This window comes from Lynx rufus, unplaced genomic scaffold, assembly GCF_022079265.1.
Source record: "Lynx rufus isolate CCGP_SWC_20201006 ecotype Redwood Valley unplaced genomic scaffold, mLynRuf1.p SCAF_5, whole genome shotgun sequence".
In the NCBI taxonomy this organism is placed as follows: domain Eukaryota; kingdom Metazoa; phylum Chordata; class Mammalia; order Carnivora; family Felidae; genus Lynx; species Lynx rufus.
The window spans coordinates 6116661-6138490 of NW_025814867.1; the positions used below are offsets into that span (position 1 = coordinate 6116661).

Sequence of the window (21830 nt, forward strand, 5' to 3'; positions counted from 1 at the left end):
CTTTTATCTCCACAGAAAGGGATTCTATGCTTTTTTCAGCCCCAGCTAGTATTCTTATTATCATGATTCTAAATTCTGGTTCAGACATCTTGCTTGTATCTCTGTTGATTAAGCTGTCATATCTTCCTGTTCTTTCTTTTGGAGTGAATTCCTTCATTTCATCATTTTGAGGGAGAAAAAGAATTAATAACATAAAATAAATAAACAAATTAAGAAATTAAAAACAACACAAAAAAATCAAATGAAGGATGCTAGATCCTAGGTGTGTTTTGGTCTGGTTGTTGAAAGAATCTCGATAGAATAGACAAAAAAGGAAAAGAAAAGAGAAAAAAAAAGGAAAAAAAATCATTTGAAAATTTAAAAAAATGAATACAATTAAGGGCGCCTGGGTGGCTCAGTCGGTTGAGCATCCGACTTCAGCTCAGGTCATGATCTCACAGTTCGTGGGTTTGAGCCCTGTGTTGGGCTCTGTGCTGACAGCTTGGAGCCTGGAACCTGCTTTGGACTCTGTATCTCCCTCTCTCTACCCCCCTCCCCCCACCCCGCGCATGCTCTGTCTCTCTCTCTCCCCCAAAAATAAATAAAAACATTTTTAAAAATGAATACAATAAACTAGAATAAAATGAAATGATGAAAGTAAAAATAGAATTAGGAAAATTTACAAAGAAGTAAAAAATATAGTAGAGAAAAATTAAGAAAAATATTTTTTATGAAAATGGTAAATAAAAATAAATTTTTTAGGGGCGCCTGGGTGGCGCAGTCGGTTAAGCATCCGACTTCAGCCAGGTCACGATCTCGCGGTCCGTGAGTTCGAGCCCCGCGTCAGGCTCTGGGCTGATGGCTCAGAGCCTGGAGCCTGTTTCCGATTCTGTGTCTCCCTCTCTCTCTGCCCCTCCCCCGTTCATGCTCTGTCTCTCTCTGTCCCAAAAATAAATAAACGTTGAAAAAAAATTAAAAATAAATAAATAAATAAATAAATAAATAAATTTTTTCCTCTTTCTGTATTGAAGAATAAGAAAAGGAAAAAATTTGAAATGATAGGCCAGCAAACAGAATGAAATATGATTGAAATTACATCCAGTTTTCCCTAGAAATCAAACTATGAAACACTTTATAGGCCATAAACTAGCAGGCAGAGAGATTTGTGGTGATCCTCTAGAGCACAGTTGGCCCAGTTGGGTGGGGCTTGGTGTAGTAGCTCCATTCTCCATAGATGGTGCTGCTTAGTTTACTGGGGTGGATCGTTGTTTCACGTATATGTGTATATGCGCATGCACGGGAGGGGTCAAATGGCGTCACCCACCTACCCAGTCTCTAGTATCAGAACTCTGTACCCTCCCCAGCTGGCAATCAACCACTCCTCCATTGTCTCAGGCTTCTGTCCATTCCCCACTTCTACACTGTCCGCGACCAAGCCATCGTCCTGCTAGGTGGCACCTCCCTCCTGAGTTTTATCTCAGATAGGGCTGAGATAAAACTCACTTCTGAGGGTCCTGCAGTTTTGACCCGCTCAGACCTTCTGGGGATGAGTCTCCATGAGCTGGCCCACCCCCCAGAATGTTCGTTCACATGACCGCACTGCTGCAGATGCCCAGAGACTGTGGCTGGGTACTAGCCTGCCCCAGAGAAAGTTCACAGGATCGTGTAGCAGCAGTGTTTCAGGGATTATGGGAAATCACAACACACATCTGGCACCAGGCTTCACCCTTAACATCCTTGTTCCAACACCAACAAACGTGGCTGTTCTCCAGGGTCCACTGGCAGCTTTGCCTGTGGGGAGGCCACAGGCCTCTACCAAATGTCCTCTCAGCAGGGGAACTGCCTCTGCCTGTGTTGCCCAAAGACCCCTCGAACCCTGCTGTGTGCTTCTGGGAATTCGCCCTTCCCACCAGAGCTCTGCCAGGTATCAAGCTGCAGAGTCACAGACTCTGTGCTCCCCTGTTTATAGAGTCTTAATGGTATTTAAACCCTGTCCTTTCTCCCTTTCGTGTTCAGTTCCTTATAAGTGTTGCCACTCTTTCTCTTTCTCTCCAGCTATTTTCAGGAGGAGTGCTTTTCCTATACTTTCCCACCCCCCATCTCTGTCCTCTCCTCACAAGCAAAAACAGCTCCCTGCCCTCCAAAGTTCTCTCTCCCCGAGTTCCCCTCTCCACGCCACATACCTGCTGAGTTCTGTGGTTCATGTTGTGCAGGTTGTTGTGTGAATCCTCAGATCAGTTTTCTAGGTGTGTAAGATGGTTTGGTGTTGATCTAGCTGCATTTCAGGGATGAGAGAGGCAAAACAACAATAACAACAACAACAACAACCATGGATATTAATGCTTGACTTCCCACTTCATTAAATGAGATTTTACTCTTTTGTCTGTCAGTAGATCTGTTTGGGGTTGGCTGATCTAGCCACTCTTGGCTGGCTAGACCAGCTTTAAGCTGTGGGCCCAGCTGAACTTGGCTCTTTGCTACAAGTTGGGCTCAAGTCTGCTTAACATGGATTCATGCTAGAGTCCAAGGTGAAGAGGCAGGAGCTCTTCTCAGGGGTAGGGAAGCTCTTCTCATGATGGCAAAGACTCAAGAGAGTAGGCTCAGCTGTGCAAACCCCTACCAACATTGGCCAAAGTACATCACACAGCCAAAGTCAAGGGTGAAGAAGTGTACTCTGTCTCTACTTGTAGGAACTGCAAAGTCATATGGCAAAGGGTGTGGATATAGAGAAGGGTGAGGGGTTGGGGCCATTTATTTGATCTACCATACTTTCCTTAATTATATTTTGTTAACAGACCTCTCCGTGAGTCACACAGTATGTTAGCTCAAATAATACCACAGCACAGCCTTGTCTGATGGTTGCCTTCTTTTAAGTGGCTGGTAATCATTTGACGATTAGTTTCTTTAATCTCAAGATTGCACAGGGTTCTGAGAAAGAAGTTTGTCAGCTGGTTTAGGTTTGGAGGATGAAAAACTTGGGGTTCAGGTTCTTTAATGTAATGCTTGAAACACCTTTGTCCTTATTCCCTTCTATGTAGTGAAGACTATCTTCAGATGGTGTGTGGACAGTGTGTTGCTACAGAAGCATCATTTGATCTGCCCGGATGATTACTACAGTGATATCGTACCATTTTGCTCTGCACCTAAAGGTAATGCTTCTGTACTCTGTTCGAGCCTTTGGTATCATTCCAGGGGTGTTCTGGAGCAGGACTGCACGGGCTACCTTGGCTGCCATTTCCCCACGGATTTTTTTTCCCTTTCGTTTAATTTGATAATGACTATTGGGAGGGTCAGTTCTAAGCATTCCACTTCCTCTCTAACTCCCTAACACCTGCAAGACCAAAGTCTCAACTCCTCAGGGTGGAATATGCATTCTTCTTAGCTGCTCAACACCGAGAGATATGAAAATGTTTAGAAAAGTAGCTGGAGGCACCTGGGTGGCTCAGTTGGTTAAACACCTGACTCTTGATTTCGGCTCAGGTCATAGTCTCATGGTTCGTGAGTTCGAGCCCTGCGTCAGACTGTGCACTGACAGCATGGAGCCTGCTTGGGATTCTCTCTCTACCCCCCGCCCCCCGCCTTTCCCCTGCTCATACTCACTCCCCCTCTCTCAAAAAAGAAAAGAAAAGTGGTTGAATGAACCAAGAGAGGGAGGGTCTGAAAACCTAGATAAGTAAGGGAGCAAATTCCTGACGGAGTCACAACATGGACCATGGGGTTTTTCCATACCCCATGTAGGAAAATAACAACTTTTTTTTCCTTTAATGAGTATGGTGGGAAGACTGAGTAGGGAGCCAGAGAACGATGTGTATGTGATGTTGAGCCGGTTTCCTGTAATGTGGGAGGCAAGATCTTTTGAGAGTGAGTGGGGTGGGAGCTTGGTTGTGGGTTTAAGCAGGGAGGTGGACTTTTGGGAGAGTCAGTGTATGGACAGGGGGAAGTTGCTCTGTGGATTCTGTGGCCACATATCAAGATGGCCCAGCGGTGCCAGGCTTGGAAGATGAGCTCGCCAGCCACCCAGTCTGAGGCTTTGGAGCCAAGAAGGGTATTTGGGGTGGGAAGGTTGTGATCCAGAGAATCAAGGGTGCTGATGAGAACAGAGTTCCATTGACGACCTGAGCTGCACAGAGAAGGCAGACCAGAGAGAGGTAGCAGAATTAAGTGTCACGCGATACCAAGCCACTTAATATTGTGAAGGTAGTTGGAAATTCGGTGTTATGCAGATGAATTTGCAGAGTTAACATGTATTGAGGATTTACCAGGTATTGTACCGCTGCCAGTTTCATTGCATTCTTGCTAGCAATGAGCGTTCTCCTTTAACCTTTTGGGGATGAACTTATGCGTATACAAAACTAATACAAACTTTGATTTCTCCTGTGAACTGTTTGAAAAGCAAGTTCACACACAGGGTATGTGTACCTGCGTTAGAGGCGGACAGGCAGGCAGCGATCTACTCATGTTCTTTGACCATGTTTGACAATCAAATACTGTAACACTCTCTTCCTGAGTCTCGAGTACGTAGAATAAGTCCCAGGGATAATTTATATGCTGAAGAGCAATTATATCTAGTATAATAAATGTGAAAGTTGAGGAAAAAGTTCAAAGTGGCTTTGGTGGTTTTATCTAGGCATCTTAGAAATGTCCACTTCATCTGTGGGAGCTTTCAGTTTGGTTCTTTGGTGCCGCAGGCGTCTCTGTCCCTGGATGTTCAAAACTCACATTCAGTTGTGAGAAGCGTTCTGTCCCAAAGAAGCACCTGACCAAGAAGCTTGAAGATCCCTGTAGGAAGATGCTCACTAAGTCTGACGAGGAGCTGGACTACACTGTGGACAGCCTGACATGGGACTCATCTTTAGAGGCCAAGCGCAAGACTGTCCAGGTTGGTGTGGAAGCCTGGGCGCGGTGGGGTGTGGGGGCAGTGGGCACAGGGAGGTTGTGGGGGTTGGGGAAGGAGTTCCAGGTGACACAGGATGTTGTGGATCCACAGCGAAATAGGCGGGAGGATTTGCACTGATTACCCGTGGGTCGTGCGGCTGGCCAGATGCCAGCACACACAGTCCCCCCGCCTGTCATTGACTCTCTATTTTGTGTGTGTGTGTTTCAAAGAAAACAGGTCCGCCCAAGCATAAGAATTGGATGAACCACTTACCTGTGCCCCAGAGAGAACTGGAGCGACTTCTGCTTGCCAGAATGGACAGTCGGATCCGCTTCCTTAAAAACCCCCGGTTTTTCCCTCCTAACACTCCACGTGGAGGCACGTCTCTCCTCTTTCCCCCGAAGAAGCCAGTGCTGACGGGAGACCTCCAGAGTGGAGAGCCAGTGGAGAGGTGGGTCTTTCCCTGACTTGTATGATCAGAAAGTCAGACCCGTTGGAGGACCCAGAAGGTCCTGGGTCTGGCCTGGGATGTGGAGGATCCTAGACTTTTGGGGGACAGGGTGTCAGTATCAGAGCAGAGCAGGGCTTCCGGGCTCCCCACAGGCCTGGCCTTCAGACATCCCCCAGAGGCCTGGACTGTGCTTTTCTGACCTGCCGGGGGTTTGAGGAATCGGGTTAGTCTTGGTCCTCTGCTCACATCTGGACAGTCTTGGTCAGATGGGAGGAATCTCCGTAGCCACATGTTCTTCTGCTGCACTCCTATGTCTTGGAATAGAAACTCAAGAATAAAAATACTTAAAATTTGATTAATGACAAATAACATACATTGTGATTTTCTTTCAGTGAGTGCCTGTGGCTTATTTCATTAATTGTCCTCGTGAAGGGAGTGAATTGCTTTATGAGTTCATAGTTTTAATGGACTTAAAACTATTTAACACTTATAAGTCAAATATCTTTTTATTAAGAAAAATTAGAAAATTAATATTTTCAAAGAAAACCAGCACCCATATTAAAAACCCAGTTTAGGATGTTGCTATGTAAGCTTCCACAGCTGAAGCCTTCTATGCATATTGAAAATGAAACACGCAGCTGTACGTATCTTCACAAAGATTCTATCGTGGGGTAAAATTATTTTGTAACCTGCCTCAACAACAGGAACAAAATCCAGTAAATGACATCTTGTGAATATCTCTGATGGTTTGGGTATATTTACTTAAAAAACAATTTTTTGTTAACGTTTATTTGTTTTTGAGAGACAGAGAGAGAGGCAGAGCACGGGCAGGGGAGGGGCAGAGAGAGAGGGAGACAGAATCTGAAGCAGGCTCCAGCTCTGATCTGTCAGCACAGAGCCCGATGCGGGGCTTGAACCCAAGAACCGTGAGATCATGACCCGAGCCGAAGTCGGGTGCTCTACCGACTGAGGCACCCAGGCGCCCCGGTTTGGGTGTATTTATTTTACATGAAGCACATGGATGAAATTAACAGCTTTTCTCCCCTCTTTTGCCCTCCCACAGTTGTGCTGATACCCCAGTGTTTCTTGCTAAACCACCAATCGCATTTTTCACAGACTATGAAGTTGGGCCAGTTTACGAGGTAAAAATCTTATTTCTTGGGGCACCTGGGTGGCTCAGCACATTAAGCTTCTGACTCTTGATCTCAGCTCATGTCTTGATCTCAGGGTTGTGAGTTCAAAGCCCTGTGTTGGGTTCCATGCTCGCCATAGAGCTTACTTAAAACAAAAATCTTATTTCCTTGCAGCTCCCACTTCATCAGCTTCCTTATTTTTTTAAAGTGGTTCACGGAATTTTAAAACTATAGACAAAATTAGGGAGAAGACTATGGTAAGCTTTTCCTTATTTCTTGAGGTACGCCTGTATCGCTGTATGTTTCCCTCTTAGAACCACTTTCACTGCATCCCAAAGATTTTGGACCATTGTGTTTTCATTTTCATTTGTCTCAGTCTATTTCTTTTATTTCCTCTTTGATTTCTTCATCGTCCCATTGGTTGTTTACTAGCATCTTATTTAGCCTCCACGTGTTTGCGTTTTTTCTAGCTTTTTTCTTGTAATTGATTTCTAGTTCCGTACTGTCATGGTTGGAAAAGATGCTTAATATGACTTTACTCTTCTCAAATTTATTGAGAGTTGTTTTGTGGCTTAACATGGGCTCTATCCTGGAGTATGTTCCATGTGCGTTTGAAAAGAATGTGTATTCTGGGGCTCCTGGGTGACTCAGTAAGTTAAGCATCTGACTTTGACTCAGGTCATGATCTCACAGCTTGTGAGTTCGAGCCCTGCGTGGGGCTCTGTGCTGACAGCTCAGAGCCTGGAGTCTGCTTCGGATTCTGTGTCCCTCTCTCTCTCTCTGCCGCTCCCCTGCTTGTGTTCTCTCTCTCAAAATAAATAAACATTTTTAAAAAGTCCTCTACTATTATCATATTACTGTCAATTTCTCCCTTTATTTCTGTTAATATTTGCTTTGTATATTTAGATGCCCCAATATTTGGGTATATAGATATTTACAATAGTTATATCTTCTTATTATATTGATCCCTTTATCGTTATGTAATGCCCTTCTTTGTCTCTTGTTACAGTCTTTGTTTTAAGGTCTGTTTTTCCTGATATAAGTATTGCTACCCTGGGTTTTTTTTTTCTGGCTTCCATTTGCACAGAATATATTTTTCCCTTCCTTAACTTTCAGTGTGTATGTGTCTTCAGATCTGAAGTGAGTCTCTTGTAGGCAGCATAGAGAGGGGTGTTGTTTTTTTTTTTTTTTTTTATCTATTTGTCACCCTGTGTCTTTTGATTGGGGCATTTAGACCATTTACATTTAAAGTAATTATTGATAAGTCTGAACTTACTGTCATTTTGTTAATTGTTTTCTGGTTATTTTGTAGCTCTTTTCTGTTCTTTTCTTCTCTTGCTATCTTTCCTTGTGATTGTTTTCTTTCATGTTATGCTTGGCTTTCTTTCTCTTCGTTTTTTTGTGTATCATAAAAGATTTTTGATTTGTGGTTAACCTGAGGCTCATATATAACATCCTAAGTACATAGCAGTCTATATTAAGTTGATGGTCACTTAAGTTTGAATACATTGTAAAATAACTTCATTTTTACTCTCCCCTCCACATTTTATATATGTTACCATATTTAACATCTTTTTATTTTGTGAGTCCTTAGCTAATTTTTTAGATATAATTGATTTTACTTCTTTTGTCTTTTCAATTTCATACAAGGTTTATAAGTGATGACTCCACTACCTTTACTGTTTGCTTACTCTTACTCATAAATTTTTTTCCTCTCATCATTTTATTTCTAATTATGGCTTTTTCTCCGCTCAAAGAAGTCCCTTTCATATTCCTTCTGAGGACTATTTGGTGGTGATGGACTCCTTTCACTTTTGTTTTTCTGGGAAGCTTTTTATCTCTCCTTCAATTCTGAGTGATAACCTTGCTGGGTAGGATAGTCTTTATTGCTCGTTTTTAACGTTCAACATTTTGAGTGTGTCATGCCACTCCCTTCTGGCCTGAAAAGTTTCTGCTGAAAAATCAGCTGATAGGCTTATGGGGTTTCCTTTGTAGTGACTGGTTGCTTCTCTCTTGTTGCTTTTAAAATCCAGTCTTTATTTTTAATCTTAGACATTTGAGTCATTACATGTCATGGCGTGGACCTCCTCGGGTTCGTCTTGTTTGGAACTCTCTGTGCTTCCTGAACCTGGATGTCTCTTTCTTTCCCCAGTCTGGGATATTTTCAGCTATTATATCGTCAAGTAAATTTTCTGCCCCTTTTTCTCTTCTCTTTCTGGGCCCCCTGTAATGTGAATATTTGTTCACTAGATGTTGTCTGAGGGATCCCTTAACCTGCTCTCCTGTATCTTTTTCTTTCCTTTTTGCTGTTCAGCGTGGTTGCTCTCCATTACCCTGTCTTCCAGATTGCTAATCATTCCTCTGTATCTGCCAATCTGCTGTTGGTTCTCTCCAGTGCATTTTTCACTTCGGTTATCGTATTCTTCAATTCTGGTTTCTTTTTATATTTTCTTTCTCTGGGTTGAAGTTTTCACTGAGTTTCTCCACCCTCCTCTCCAGCCTGGTGAGCATCTTTATGACCATTACTTTGAGCGTTTTATCAGATACATTGTTTATCGCGGTTTCATTTAGTTCTTTTTCTGAGGCTCTGTCTTTTTCTTTTTTGGCACGTATTCCCGTCTCATTTTGCTTGACTTTCTGTGTTTGTGTGACTTAGGTGGAACAGCTGCTTCTAAACTTGAAGGGATAATCTTGTGTATGGTTGTCCTCTGTGTAGACGGTGTGCGCCTGGCGACTGTCGATTGCAGGAAGGCTGGCAATGCTGGCTTCATCTTTGGCCCTCCATCGTGTTCACGTTCATCAGGTGACCGCTCTCGGGGCTACGTGTTCCAAGCCCCCTGGAGACTAATATATACACGTTAGAAATGCCCACCAAGGCTGGGATGGAGGGAAGCTTGCTTCTGTTAGAGATCTGTTAGAGATAACATAGTCTTTTTCCTTCCTTCCCCCCACCTCTGCTTTCCTTTAATTTTAAAGACAGAGAGAGCAAGTGGAGGAGAGGGGCAGAGGGAGAGAGAGAGAGAGAGAGAATGAATATCTTCAGGCTCTATGCTCAGTGCAGAGCCCGACGTGGGGCTCAATCCCACCACCCTCAGGATTTTGACCTGAGCCAAAATCAAGAGTCGGGTGCTCAACCCACCGAGCCACCCAGGCGCCCCAGTCCTGATGCGCAGGTGGCACCATGAGACCTAATTAAAGGCCAGCTATCAATTAGGTGTATGCAGACCCTTTGAAGCGCATGTGAACCCTTTGATCTCACTACAGTGCCCTTTTGCACACCCCTTTGCTTTATAAAATCTGTGGGCTAAGGTCCAGACATTGTGGAAAGTAGCCATGTGGCAGCTGCCTGAATCATTGGCCCCCGGATTCCCCCTGTCAGTAAGTTACCGTGGATAAAACTCTATAAATTGCGTGGGTTCACCTGCTTTGTTTTCTGGTCACAAAGCGCCTTCTCAGTTTGGAAGATATTTTACTGTCCCTTCCCCACCTTCTCACAGGCTGGCTGGTCAGAGCTGTGGCTGTCATGGGCAGGGGGTTCCGGGGTACTCCATGCTGGAACTGTCCTGGGGAGATGGCTGGAGCTGAAGTCGGTGCTGTCTGGGGTGGTCCTGGAACTCTCTGTGCAGAGGGCACCCTGGCAGGACGGCTAAAGATGAAGTGGGTACAGGCTGAGATGTCCCAGGGCGTCTGCACAGGCGTGCCCTTGGGGGCATCTGGAGCTGAAGCAGGCACGGACCAGGAGACCCTGGGTGGCCCAGGAAGGGGCACCCCTGCGAGGTGGCTGGAGCTGAGGCATGGCATGGGCTCGAGTTTCCTAGGATACTCTGCACAGGAACACCCTGGTGGGGCGGCTGGAGCTGCGGTGGGCATGGGCCAGGGGGTGCCAGGGTGCTTTGTGCCGGGGGTGACCCGGCAACTCTGGCACAGTGGTGGTGGCAGCCTGGGGTGTTCCGGGATGCTTTGCATTTGTGATGGCTGGAGTTGCAGTGAGTGCTGACCAGGGGTGTCTCAATACGCACTGTGTTGGGGCCGCGGTGGTGGGATACCTGGGGCTCATATGTGCTAGGGCAGGTGGCAGGCCAGCTCTGGTGCCCAGACCCTGCTCTTGGCTGTGTAATTCGGCTGTGCTAACCGCAGGGCTCGCCAGCCGGAGAGTTTCAGCAGCTCCCACTGTCCGGCAGAGTCCTAAGGCCGGATCCTTTATATTCTAGTTGCCCTGTTCAACTACTGCTTTTTTTTTTTTTAACTGTGCCTTCAATATCCTCCCTCCCTGCTGCAGTTTGCGGCATTGGGGGTAGGGGTTCCCACTGTGACTGTTCCCCATCTCTCTTGCCGTTCTCTGTGTGGTCTCTCTGTCTCCTGTCGTGGAGCAGCTGTTCAGTTGGCCCTTCTTCAGGAGGAATTTCACTGTAAATAGGTGGAGGGTTAGAGCGTCTGTGGAAGAGGTGAGTTCTGGGTCTTCCCACGTTGTGGTCTTGGACCAGAAGCCCCTCAACCTACTTTTTAAGAAGGCCCTTTATTTGTCGAAGCTGTAGTTTCATAAATCCTGGATTTGGCTAATTGTATCATTGTGGTGACACGAAACACGTTCCTTTGTTCCTATTTCTATAAACTTAGAGTTCGATGTAGACATTTGATTAGATTCATGTTCAGTTTTTTTTCTTTTCTTGGCAAGAATAATACTTTGGTGGTGCTATGTATTTCTTATTATATCCCATCCGGAGGCGTGTATCTGCTTTTCCTATTACCAGGAAGGAATGGTTTTGGGTGCTGTGAGCCTGAACCGTCATTTATGAAGTTTTTATCAACCTTTCTTGTAGTGGCTTTAGAAGCCTTAGATGATTATTACCTAGATCCGTTTTTTTTTAAACAAAATTAAGGGTTATAAAATGGTGATTTCTAATTCTGTTACTCCTTCTGCATTTATTGGCTGTGATTCTCTATTTAAAAAGAAACTTTCTGGGGTGCCTGGGTGGCTCAGTCGGTTGAGCGTCCGACTTCAGCTTAGGTCATGATCTCACACTCCGTGAGTTCGAGCCCCGCGTCGGGCTCTGTGCTGACGGCTCAGAGCCCGGAGCCTGCTTCAGATTCTGTGTCTCCCCCTCTCTCTGCCCCTCCCCTGCTCATGCTCTGCCTCTCTTTGTCTCAAAAATAAATAAAAACATTAAAAAATTAAAAAAAAAATAAAATAAAAAGAAACTTTCTTTCACCTCATGCTCCTTTCCCCTCTTCCTTATGCTCTCCTTACCCGACAAGTAACTATTTTCATTAGTTTGGGTTCTTCTATTGTTTCTTTTTGGAATCATAAGCAAATATATGGATGTACTTGAACCCCCTCTCCTTCTTACTGTCCTCTGCACCTTGCTTGTTTCACTTAACAGCATATACAATGATCCCTCTGAGAGTAGTTATAGGGACTCTCCTGATTCCTTTTCCCTAGCCTCCTTCATTTTCATTCTCACCTCCACCATCCTAGGGAATCAGACGGAGACCCAGCTTAGTAGCCGCCAACTCTGTTCACCAGATGCAAAGACTGCCAGGCCTAATCGTGGCAAGTTCTTTCACACACATGTGTATTGTACTTTAGAGTTTAAAGAGCAGTCCATTATTCTTTATGAGCTCTCAAGCACCCAGGGCAAAAGCGGGCAAACATGTCAGTCTTATGTGTTAAATGTTAAAGCAATTTTTTTTTTAATTCCTTAAATGTAACAGTGATATATTCTCTTTTGGACCTCTGTGTCTGGTCATCAGATTTCAAGGACAGTTGCAGAAGTTGGCAAAGACTCCAAGAAAGGGGGTAAAAATAATTTCAGTTGGGGGGGGGTGGATTAGGGCAGAGAAAGAGCTGCTCAGGGCCGTGTGACAGACCCTTATGCAGGACTGGAAGGTGCCATCTGTGGAAGTCTGTGGATGAGGTGGTCACAGACTGCCATGGACCAGTCCTCCCTCCTGCCTTTGCCTGGTCCTCTAGGGCTCATCCCTTTCCTATTGCTGAGTTGTCACTTCTCTGGAAAGTCACCCTGACCTTTCCCGACTGGATTAAATGTCCCGATTGCAGGCCCTTTTCCCACCATTTGCTCTTTGGTGGCACAATTTTATATTTATCTTTCCCACTAGACTGTAAGCCCAACAAGGGCAGGAATTATTTCTAGGCTTGCGTTATTTTATTTTCAGTGCTCAGCATATAGTAGTTCCTCAGTAAATATGTATGGACTAAATTACATAAATACTCAAATATGGGTCTACCTCTTGGCCTTGCCTACCCCTGATAAATCAAGAACAAATGAAAGGTGTCATATTTTACTAAAAAAAAAAAAAAAAAAAAAAAAAAAAGCCAAGTGTGTGTGTGTGTGCAGGGGAGAGAGAAAATAACTTATAAGGGGTTTTGATAAGTTAGTGAATAACAGCCCACAAGTGGATTAGTAAGGTATTTATTCCTTTAGAACATTGCAGGGTGCCTGGGTGGCTTAGTTGGTTAAGCATCCGACCCTTGATTTCGGCTCAGGTCATGATCTCATGAGTTCGAGCCCTGCGTCAGGCTCTGTGCTGACAGTGCGGAGCCTGCTTGGGATTCTCTGTCTCCCCTTCTCTCTGCCCATCCCTGACTCATGCTGCCTCTTTCTTTCTCGCTCTCTCTCTCCCTCTTTCTCACAATTAATGAATTTAAAAAAGAAGGTTGCTAAGGATGAAAAAATGTTTAAATATATGGGGATGTATATGTATAATAATGTTAAAAATTAAAGTACAACATAATATGACTGTGTAAAATTGAGTACATGTGGCTGGAAAGAGCCACCCATGGTACACAAAGAATCATACATAATTAGTACATTTCAGAGAAGAATTTATGGTTATAAGTTTTTCATAAACTTTATATTGATGAAACATCTTAAATTTTAAAAATATATGGATGAGAATTAGGTTTTTCACTGTTGCAGAAAGAAGTTACAAATAAGGAAAGGGAGTGCTAGAATCAGCTCTTGGGTGCTGGGTTGTAGTCAGAGATACAAATAAGGGATTTGTGGTTTCAAAATGTGTTTATGTATTACACATACAGGTGGATACATACAAGAATGAATATAGATGTGTATGAATGCATAAGTTAGTACACTTGCATGTATTTCCTAGTTGCAGCTACCGAGAGGAACAGAAATCATGGCATCCTAGCAGCACTTAGCATACCTAATGTCCACATCTTGGTTTCTAAGTACCATTCTCCAATAGAAGGCACTAGGGCTCCTTGGTAAATTAGTTAATTCCAGGGCTGAGACAGGGGAAATATGTGAACCTAGAACATCTTGTGGTGCCATAAAGTGTAAGGAAGTGATGAGAGAAAGAAAAAGAGGGACAGGAAGAGGGGGCATATCAAAAGGACACAGAGCTCTCAATGGCCAAAGTTGAAACATTTCAAACAACAAAATAAATGATAATGGCATTCAGATTGTAACCCAAAGAATAAAATAAAGTCCATGAATTCATACTGAATAAGTAAACATCTGAATAAATAAATGGAGGAGAAGGGATGACTCTTTGCTACGGAAGGATTCTAAGTTAGTTTAAAACATTTTTGTAATTTTAAAGTAATCTCCATACCCAGTGTGAGACTTAAACTCACAGCCCCGAGATCGAGAGTCGCAGGCCCCACCAACTGAGCCAGCCAAGTGGCTCAGAATAATTCTAATTAATACGTAGAAAGAATGAAAGAAATAAAAAAGTTACCATTAAATATCACACTGATAAAATCTGCAGGCAGGATATACTAATAGATGATAAAATTGGGGGTAAAGGTTTTAGCAGAAACAGATGATTGCATAGTCTCTCCCCAAATACTTTGTAGTTACAAAGGAAAAATAGTAACTGTGCCATGGCAAATCATGGCAGATAGGACTTTGACCAAATGATTAATTTTAACATCACTGCTAATACGTATCATATACCTCCAATATGACATACTGAGAAGGGCACATCACTTGTATGATATTCTTGTAAATAATGCATAACCTGAATGTAATCATGAGTAAACATCAGACCAACCCAACTGAAGACCATTCTAGAAGGACATTGCGCAGAATAACTGACCAGTGCTCTCTAAAATGCTTAAGGTCATGGACAACAAGGAAAGACTAAGGAACTGTCACAGATCCTAGGAGATTAAAAAGACATGGGAACCTAATGGAATTTCAGGTTTTGGATTTGATCCAGCAATAGAAAAAGGAAGTTAGTGGGCAAATTGGAAAAGTTTACATAGATTCTTACTTTAGTTAATATATTGTAGCAAGCTTAATTTCTTAGATTCTATCATAGTTCTCTTGTTATGAAAATGTTAACATAAGGAGAAGCTGAGTGAAGACCATATGGGAATTCTCTGGATTATTTTTTACAACTCTTATAAGTCTAGTATCTCAAAACCAAGTGTTAGAAACATACATGTATTAGGCAGATTTCCAGTTATGGCCGTATTATAACTAGATAACCTGAAGAATAGGAATCTACAAGAAATGAAAATTCTAGAACTGAAATTACTCAATGGAAGGGCTTACCAGCAAATTAGACACAGATGAAGATAATACTTACAGGGAGGTCAGTAGAAATGATCCAAGCTAAAACACAAAGGGAAAAAAGAAGAAAAAATACAGAAAGTGGCATTTAAAAATATGGGACCTAGTAAGCAGGTCTATTGTGTAATTGGGAGGAGAGAGAGCATGAGGGCAGCAGCAGGGTTGGAAAACTTAGTGGATGACAGTGACCAAAAAGTAATGAAGACATCAAGCCATAGAGTAAAACACTAACAATCCTAAGCAGAGTAAAATAAAAGAAAATCATACCCAGGCATATTATAGTAAAATTCTGTTCTAAACCAAAGAAAAGGTGGGGGAAACCCAAACTTAAAATATCTGGAGAAAAAAGACCCACCACCTTCTAATGGAAATGTTTGAAGCTAGCAAATACTTGGAAGCTTCAAAGTGATGAAAGATAGTAACTTTCAATCTAGAATTCTAAACCCAGTGAAAATATTCTTCAAAAATTTCAACGATAAGTTGGGATGCTTGGGTGGCTCAGTCCGTTAAGCATTCAGCTGTTGGTATGGGCTCAGGTCATGATCTCGCGGTCGTGAGATCAAGCCCTGTGTCAGGCTCTACGCTGAGCATTGAGCCTGCTTGGGATTCTCTCTGCAACCCCCCACTCATGCCCTCTCCTCCCTCCCTCCCTCTCTCTCTCTTAAAAATAAATAAATAAACTTAAAAAAAATGAAGATAAAATGAAATTCTCAGATGAAAACTGGTAATTCACTATCAGATAATGATAATTCCATCACCAGAAGATCTACACCAAAGGAATTTTTAATCAGAAGAAAATGACACTCATATGGAAGCAGAGAAATGCAAGAAGGAATGAAAAGCAACAACAATTACATGATATGTAAATGGACCAAGTACCCCAATTAAAAGAGAAGGACCTTCAGACTGTGAATAAGAACAAAACCAACTAAATGCTGCTTATATGAGATAACCTTAAAAGTAAGGGTACAAAAAGATTGACAATATAAGGATGGGTAAAGATACATTAAATTTTATGCACAAGAAAGGTGGTGTGGATTTACTAATATCAGAGAAGTCGAGAAGCATTAATAGAAAAGAAAAAAAGGACATTTCATAGTGGACAAAGGTTGAAAAAAGTCCATCCAAGAGATACTATTTAAAATCTGTACACATGAATGGTTTAGCCTCAAAATACTAAGCAAAATTTTATAAGACTAAAAGAAAAACAGCTACAATAACAAACATGTAGGAGATTTTAACGTTTTTTTCTCTCAAAAACTTAAAAAGCAGCTAGACCCAAACAGTAAAGATATAGAAGAATCAAGCAATTAACAAACTGTGTCTAATTGAGTTATATATAACAGTACAGCCAGCACTTGCAAAATGTATTTTCTTTTAAAAGTGCACATGAAACATCAAAATTGTCCATGTGCTGAATCATGAAGCAATTATCAAAACATTTCAAAGGACTGGGGTGCTTGGGTGGCTCCGTCGGTTAAACATCCAAGTCTCGATTTTGGCTCAGGTGGTGTCTTGTGGTCTGTGGGGTCAAGTCCCATGTTGGGCTCCACGCAAAGCACCGAGCCTGCTTGTGATTCTTTCTCTCTCCCTCTCTCCCTGCCCCTCCCCCACTCGAGCGTGCAACCTCCATAAATAAACAAAAATACATCTTTAATTTTTTTTCAAAAGACTAAACGCATAGAGAGTTTGAACCTAGTGGGCTTAATATAGAAACCAACAACAAAAATATAACTAGCAACTACCCAAATATTTGGAAATTAAGCAGTTGATTACTAAACTCATGAACCAAAGAAATCATAATGGAAATGAGAAAATAGAAAATAATGATCACTTAAAAAAGTAAATGAAGTATAATTGATACACAGGGCTATATTAGTTTTAGGTGTATAGCATAGTGATTCAACAATTTTGCATGTTACTCAGTGCTCATCATGATAAGTCACCACCATCTGTCACCATACAATGTTATCACAATATCAGTATTACTGATTATATTCCCTATGCTATAGTTTTCATCTCCATGCCTTATTTACTCTATATGGATGATAATCTTTTATCATTATCTTTTTTTTTTTAGAGAGGGTGCAAGCAGGGGAGATGGGCAGAGGGAGAGAGAGAGAGAGAGAGAGAGAGAGAGAGAGAGAGCGCCTTAAGGCTCCACGCTGAGTCCCAATTTGGGGCTCAATTCCATGACTCTGGGATCATGATCTGAGCTGAAATCAAGAGCTGGACACTCAACCAACTTAGCCACCAGGTGTCCCGTGAATGAATATCTAAAAAAATTTTTTTAATGTTTATTTATTATTTTTGAGGGGGGAGGTAGGGGCAGAGAGAGAGACACGCACAGAATCCGAGGCTCCAGACTCTCAGCTGTCAACACAGAACCTGTTGCTGGACTCAAACTCATGAACCTCAAGGTCATGACCTGAGCCAAAGTTGGACACTCAACTGACTGAGTACCCAGGCACCCCATGAATGATCATTTTAAAATGGTACATCAAAGCTTGTAGGATGCAGCTAAAGCCAAGCTTAGAAGAAAATGTACAGACTTATATTTACATGTTAGAAGAGAAATAGTCTGAAAATCCACTATGTGGGTATCTCCCAAAATTAGAATAGCAAATTAAACCCAAAGAAATGAGAAAGAAATAATAAAAAAAAAGAACAAATTTATATTATGTTTTTTTTTTTTTGAGAGAGAGACAGAGACAGAGACAGAAAAAGCACAAGTGGGGAAGGGGTAAAGAGAGATAAAGACAGAGAATCCCAAGCAGGCTCTGCACTGCCAGCACAGAGCCCAGTGTGAGGCTCAAATTCACAAAACCATGAGATCATGACTGGACTGAAACCAAGAGTCCAATACTTAACCAACTGAGCCACCCACCTAAACAAGAACAAATTTAAGTGAAATAGAAAGCAAATATGCAGTAGGATCAACAAAGCCAAAAGTTAGTTCTTTGAAACGATTTTTTTAAATTTTATTTAAGTCCAAGTTAGTTAACACGTAGCATATAATGGTTTCAGGAGTAGAATTTAGTGATTCATCACTTACCTATGACACCCAGTGCTCATCCCAACTAGTGCCCTCCTTAATGCCCATCCCCAACCCAACACCCCTCCAGCAATCCTCCATTTGTTTTCTCTATTTAAGAGTCTCTTAGGATTTGCCTCCCTCTCTGTTCTTATTTTTCCTTCCCTTCCCCTATGTTCATCTGTTTTGTTTCTTAAATTTCACATATGAGTGAAGTCGTATGATATTTTTCTTTCTCTGACTGACTTATTTTGCTTAGCATAATACATTCTGGTTCCATCCACTTTGTTGCCAATGGCAAGACTTCATTCTTTTTGATCACCGAGTAATATTCCATTGTATATATGTATCAACCACATCTTGTTTATCCATTCATCAGTTGATGGACACTTGGGCTCTTTCCATAGTTCTTTGAAAAGATTAATAAAATTAATAAATTCCCAGCAGAGCTGATCAAAAAGAAAAGAAAGTACAAAGTCACCAATATCAAGGAAAAGAAGATATTATAGATCCTACAGACGTTAGAAAAATAAGAGGTTTATGAACAACTTTATATCTAGACATTTGAAAATGTAGATGAAATAGAGACATTTGCAGGAAAATACAATATACAAAACAGATCAAGAGAAAATAAGCCACCCAAAAAATCTTATGACACTGAATCTGTAATTTAAAACCTCACAATTTCTAACAAGCTCTAAAATTGTGGTGGTCGCACAACTCTCTGAAAATACTAAACACCACTGTATTATACCCTTTCAGTTGGTGAGTTGTGGCATGGAGATTATATCTCAGTAAAGTTGTCTAAAACAACAACAAACCTACGAATAAAAGTTCAGGCCCTGATGGCTTCACCTGTGAATTCTCTCTAACCTATGAGGAAGAAATGCAACAACCTTTTATAAACAATACAGAGAATAGAAAAAAAGGGAAGACAGCCTAACTTGTGTTATGAGAAAAGCATAATCTTGGATACCAAAATCTGAAAAGGATTATTATAAGAAAGGCTAAACTTTGTCATGAACAGAACTGCAGAGTTTCCCAAGAAAACATTAGCAAACGGAATTCAGCTTTATATGAAAATGATAAGCATTACAGGGGTGCCTGGGTGGCTCAGTTGGTTAGGTATCTGACTCTTGGTTTCAGCTCAGGTCATGATCTCACAGTTAGTGAGTTCAAGCCCTGCATCGGGCTCTGCGCTGGCAGTGCAGGGCCTGCTTGGGATTCTCTCTCTGCCTCTCTCTCTGCCCCTCCCCTGCTTGGGTGCACAGGCAGGGGTGCATGCGTGCTCTCTCAAAATAAATAAACTTAAAAAAAATTATAACCAGCGTGGTTTGATCTAGCAGTGCAAAGTTAGTTTAACATTTGAAAAGCAATAAGTAGAATTCCCCATTTAACAGTAAGGGAGAGAACTCACATAGCTATCTTTCAATAGACGCAGACAACATTTAATATCTAGTCATAATTTTAAAAACTCTAAGCAAACTGAAAATCAAATAAAACTTTCATAATTTGACAGAAGGCATTTACAAAAATAAAACTGTTATTATTCACAGATGGCATGATTGTGTACCCAGAAAATCCAAATCCACAGATAACCTATTGTATTTAATCAGTGAATTTATTAAAAGTCTCTAGATATAAAGTCAATGTATAAAACCAATTTTATTCCTATGTACCAAAGCAAGCTATTACAAAGCGAATTTAAAATATGATAGTTTGTAGTGCATTTAAATAAATCAAATTTAAATGAATATGTACAAGACTTTGACAGAAAACTAAACAATATAATTGAGAGAAATTAAAGGAGACCCAAATAGATGAATAGATATATAGCCAGTAGTATGTTGGAGCCAGGTCATAGTAGCTCAGAAGAATGTACCATGCACATCTCTCCCCAACTCCATGTTCGGTGATGGTATCTTGAAATCAACCACAGAGGAAGTATTTACACCATGAAAGCCAGCAAATACTATCAAATCATGGCTCTCCACCATCTCCAAGAACCTGTCATTAAACATTTACGAGCACAATACTGAATATACTATATTCATGGATTGGAAGACTCATTAGTAGACAGACGTTTTCAAAGGATAATTCAGAGGAATTTGTTATCTGCATGCCCATTTGAGGAATAGTAGTCGGTATGCTGTTGTCAGTGAACAAAGGCAAAAACAAATTTGTAACTGAGAGGAGAGGGAAAAAAACTTGCAGTCTGGGAACAGTGAATCTTCCAGTGTTTGCTGTTAGTATCTCTGTTTTAGGCCAGGTCTGCACCATTGCCCTCAACTCTTCCAAAACTTCTCAACTCCTCCCATTTTGGTCAAAAGTTCCTAAAGGACAGGAGTTAACCAGAAGGGTTTTAGTCTCTGATGCAGAATCATTTTGGGATGTCAGTTTGATATTGGCAGAATAGCAACATTTAAACACCTGAATATCCCACAGTGGAGAAGAGTAAAATACATCAGGGCAATTATAAATATTATAAGAAGCACTTGGAACCTATTTTGTACCCAGTGTTTTGGCCAGCATAGGTCTGATCAAGAGAATACACCTTAAAGGTCTGTTTGGTCAGTTTTAGTGAAGTAGTTGGGTTTTCCCCACTTGACCAATTGATGATTTTATCTTTTTCAAAACATGTATCCTAGTAGTACCATAAAAATGTAGCTATTGCATAGAGTTCATTTCCTTGGCCAGTATTCAAGGGCGCATCTATTTAGAATCATTCTGGATAACGAAGTTGTGTTAGCCTAGAATGAGTTTGTTTAAAGTTTATGTAATTATACTAGGTTTGTCCAGTGGGAGCCTTACAAGTGGTCTTCTGTGTTCTTTCACTTTCTTTTTTAGCACTTCCTTACATTCTGGCATTACAAGATGCTCCAGGCTCATCTTAAACTCACTTGGTCCCAGTTCTTGAATCAGTTTCTAAGAAGCCCTGTTCTTTTATGTGGAGAACACAGAAACTTGGTATTTAGGAATCAGGGTCCAAGCATTAGATCTGCTGTTTCCTGCTGGGGTGTCATTGGTTCTGGGTCCTTTCAATGGACAGAGCTGGAGAAAAAGAGTAATTGCGTGGATTCAACCATATATATGCATATGTATGTATACACATGTCTATGCATTTGTCCATACACAGCTGTATACATATTTAAAATCATGCCAGCATGATCTTGATTCCAAAACCAGACAAAGACCCCACTAAAAAGGAGGGCTACAGACCAATTTCTCTAATGACCGTGGCTGCAAAAATCCTCAACAAGATACTAGCCAACCAGATCTAAAAATACATTAAAAGAATTATTCATCACGATCAAGTGGGATTTATTCCTGGGATGCAGGGCTGGTTCAATATCCACAAGGCAATCAATGTGATTCATCACATCAATAAAATAAAGGACGAGAACCATATGATCCTCTCAATAGATGCAGAGAAAGCATTTGACAAAATACAGCATCCTTTCTTGATAAAAACCCTCAAGACAGTAAGGATAGAAGGATCATACTTCAAGATCTTAAAAGCCATGTATGAAAGACCCACCGCTAATCTCATCCTCGATGGGGAAAAACTGAGAACTTCACCCTGAGGTCAGGAACATGACAGGGATGTCCATTCTTGCCACTGTCATTCAACATAGTACTGGAAGTCCTAACCTCAGCAATCAGGCAACACAAAGGAATAAAAGGCATCCAAATGGGCAAGGAGGAAGTCAAACTTTCACTCTTCACAGATAACATGATACTCTATATGGAAAACCCAAAAGATTCCATCAAAAAACTGCTAGAACTGATTCATGAATTC

General features: G+C 41.6%; 1 protein-coding gene across 1 annotated transcript in view; it reads left to right on the top strand.

Moving 5' to 3' along the window:
- Positions 1-21830, top strand: part of DLEC1 (DLEC1 cilia and flagella associated protein) — a 90600-nt gene that overhangs the window by 21414 nt on the left and 47356 nt on the right. The window contains exons 3-6 of the mRNA XM_047098682.1: positions 3018-3128; positions 4668-4858; positions 5086-5306; positions 6370-6448. Coding sequence (XP_046954638.1) covers positions 3018-3128; positions 4668-4858; positions 5086-5306; positions 6370-6448 — 602 coding nt within the window. The remainder of the gene's footprint in view (positions 1-3017; positions 3129-4667; positions 4859-5085; positions 5307-6369; positions 6449-21830) is intronic.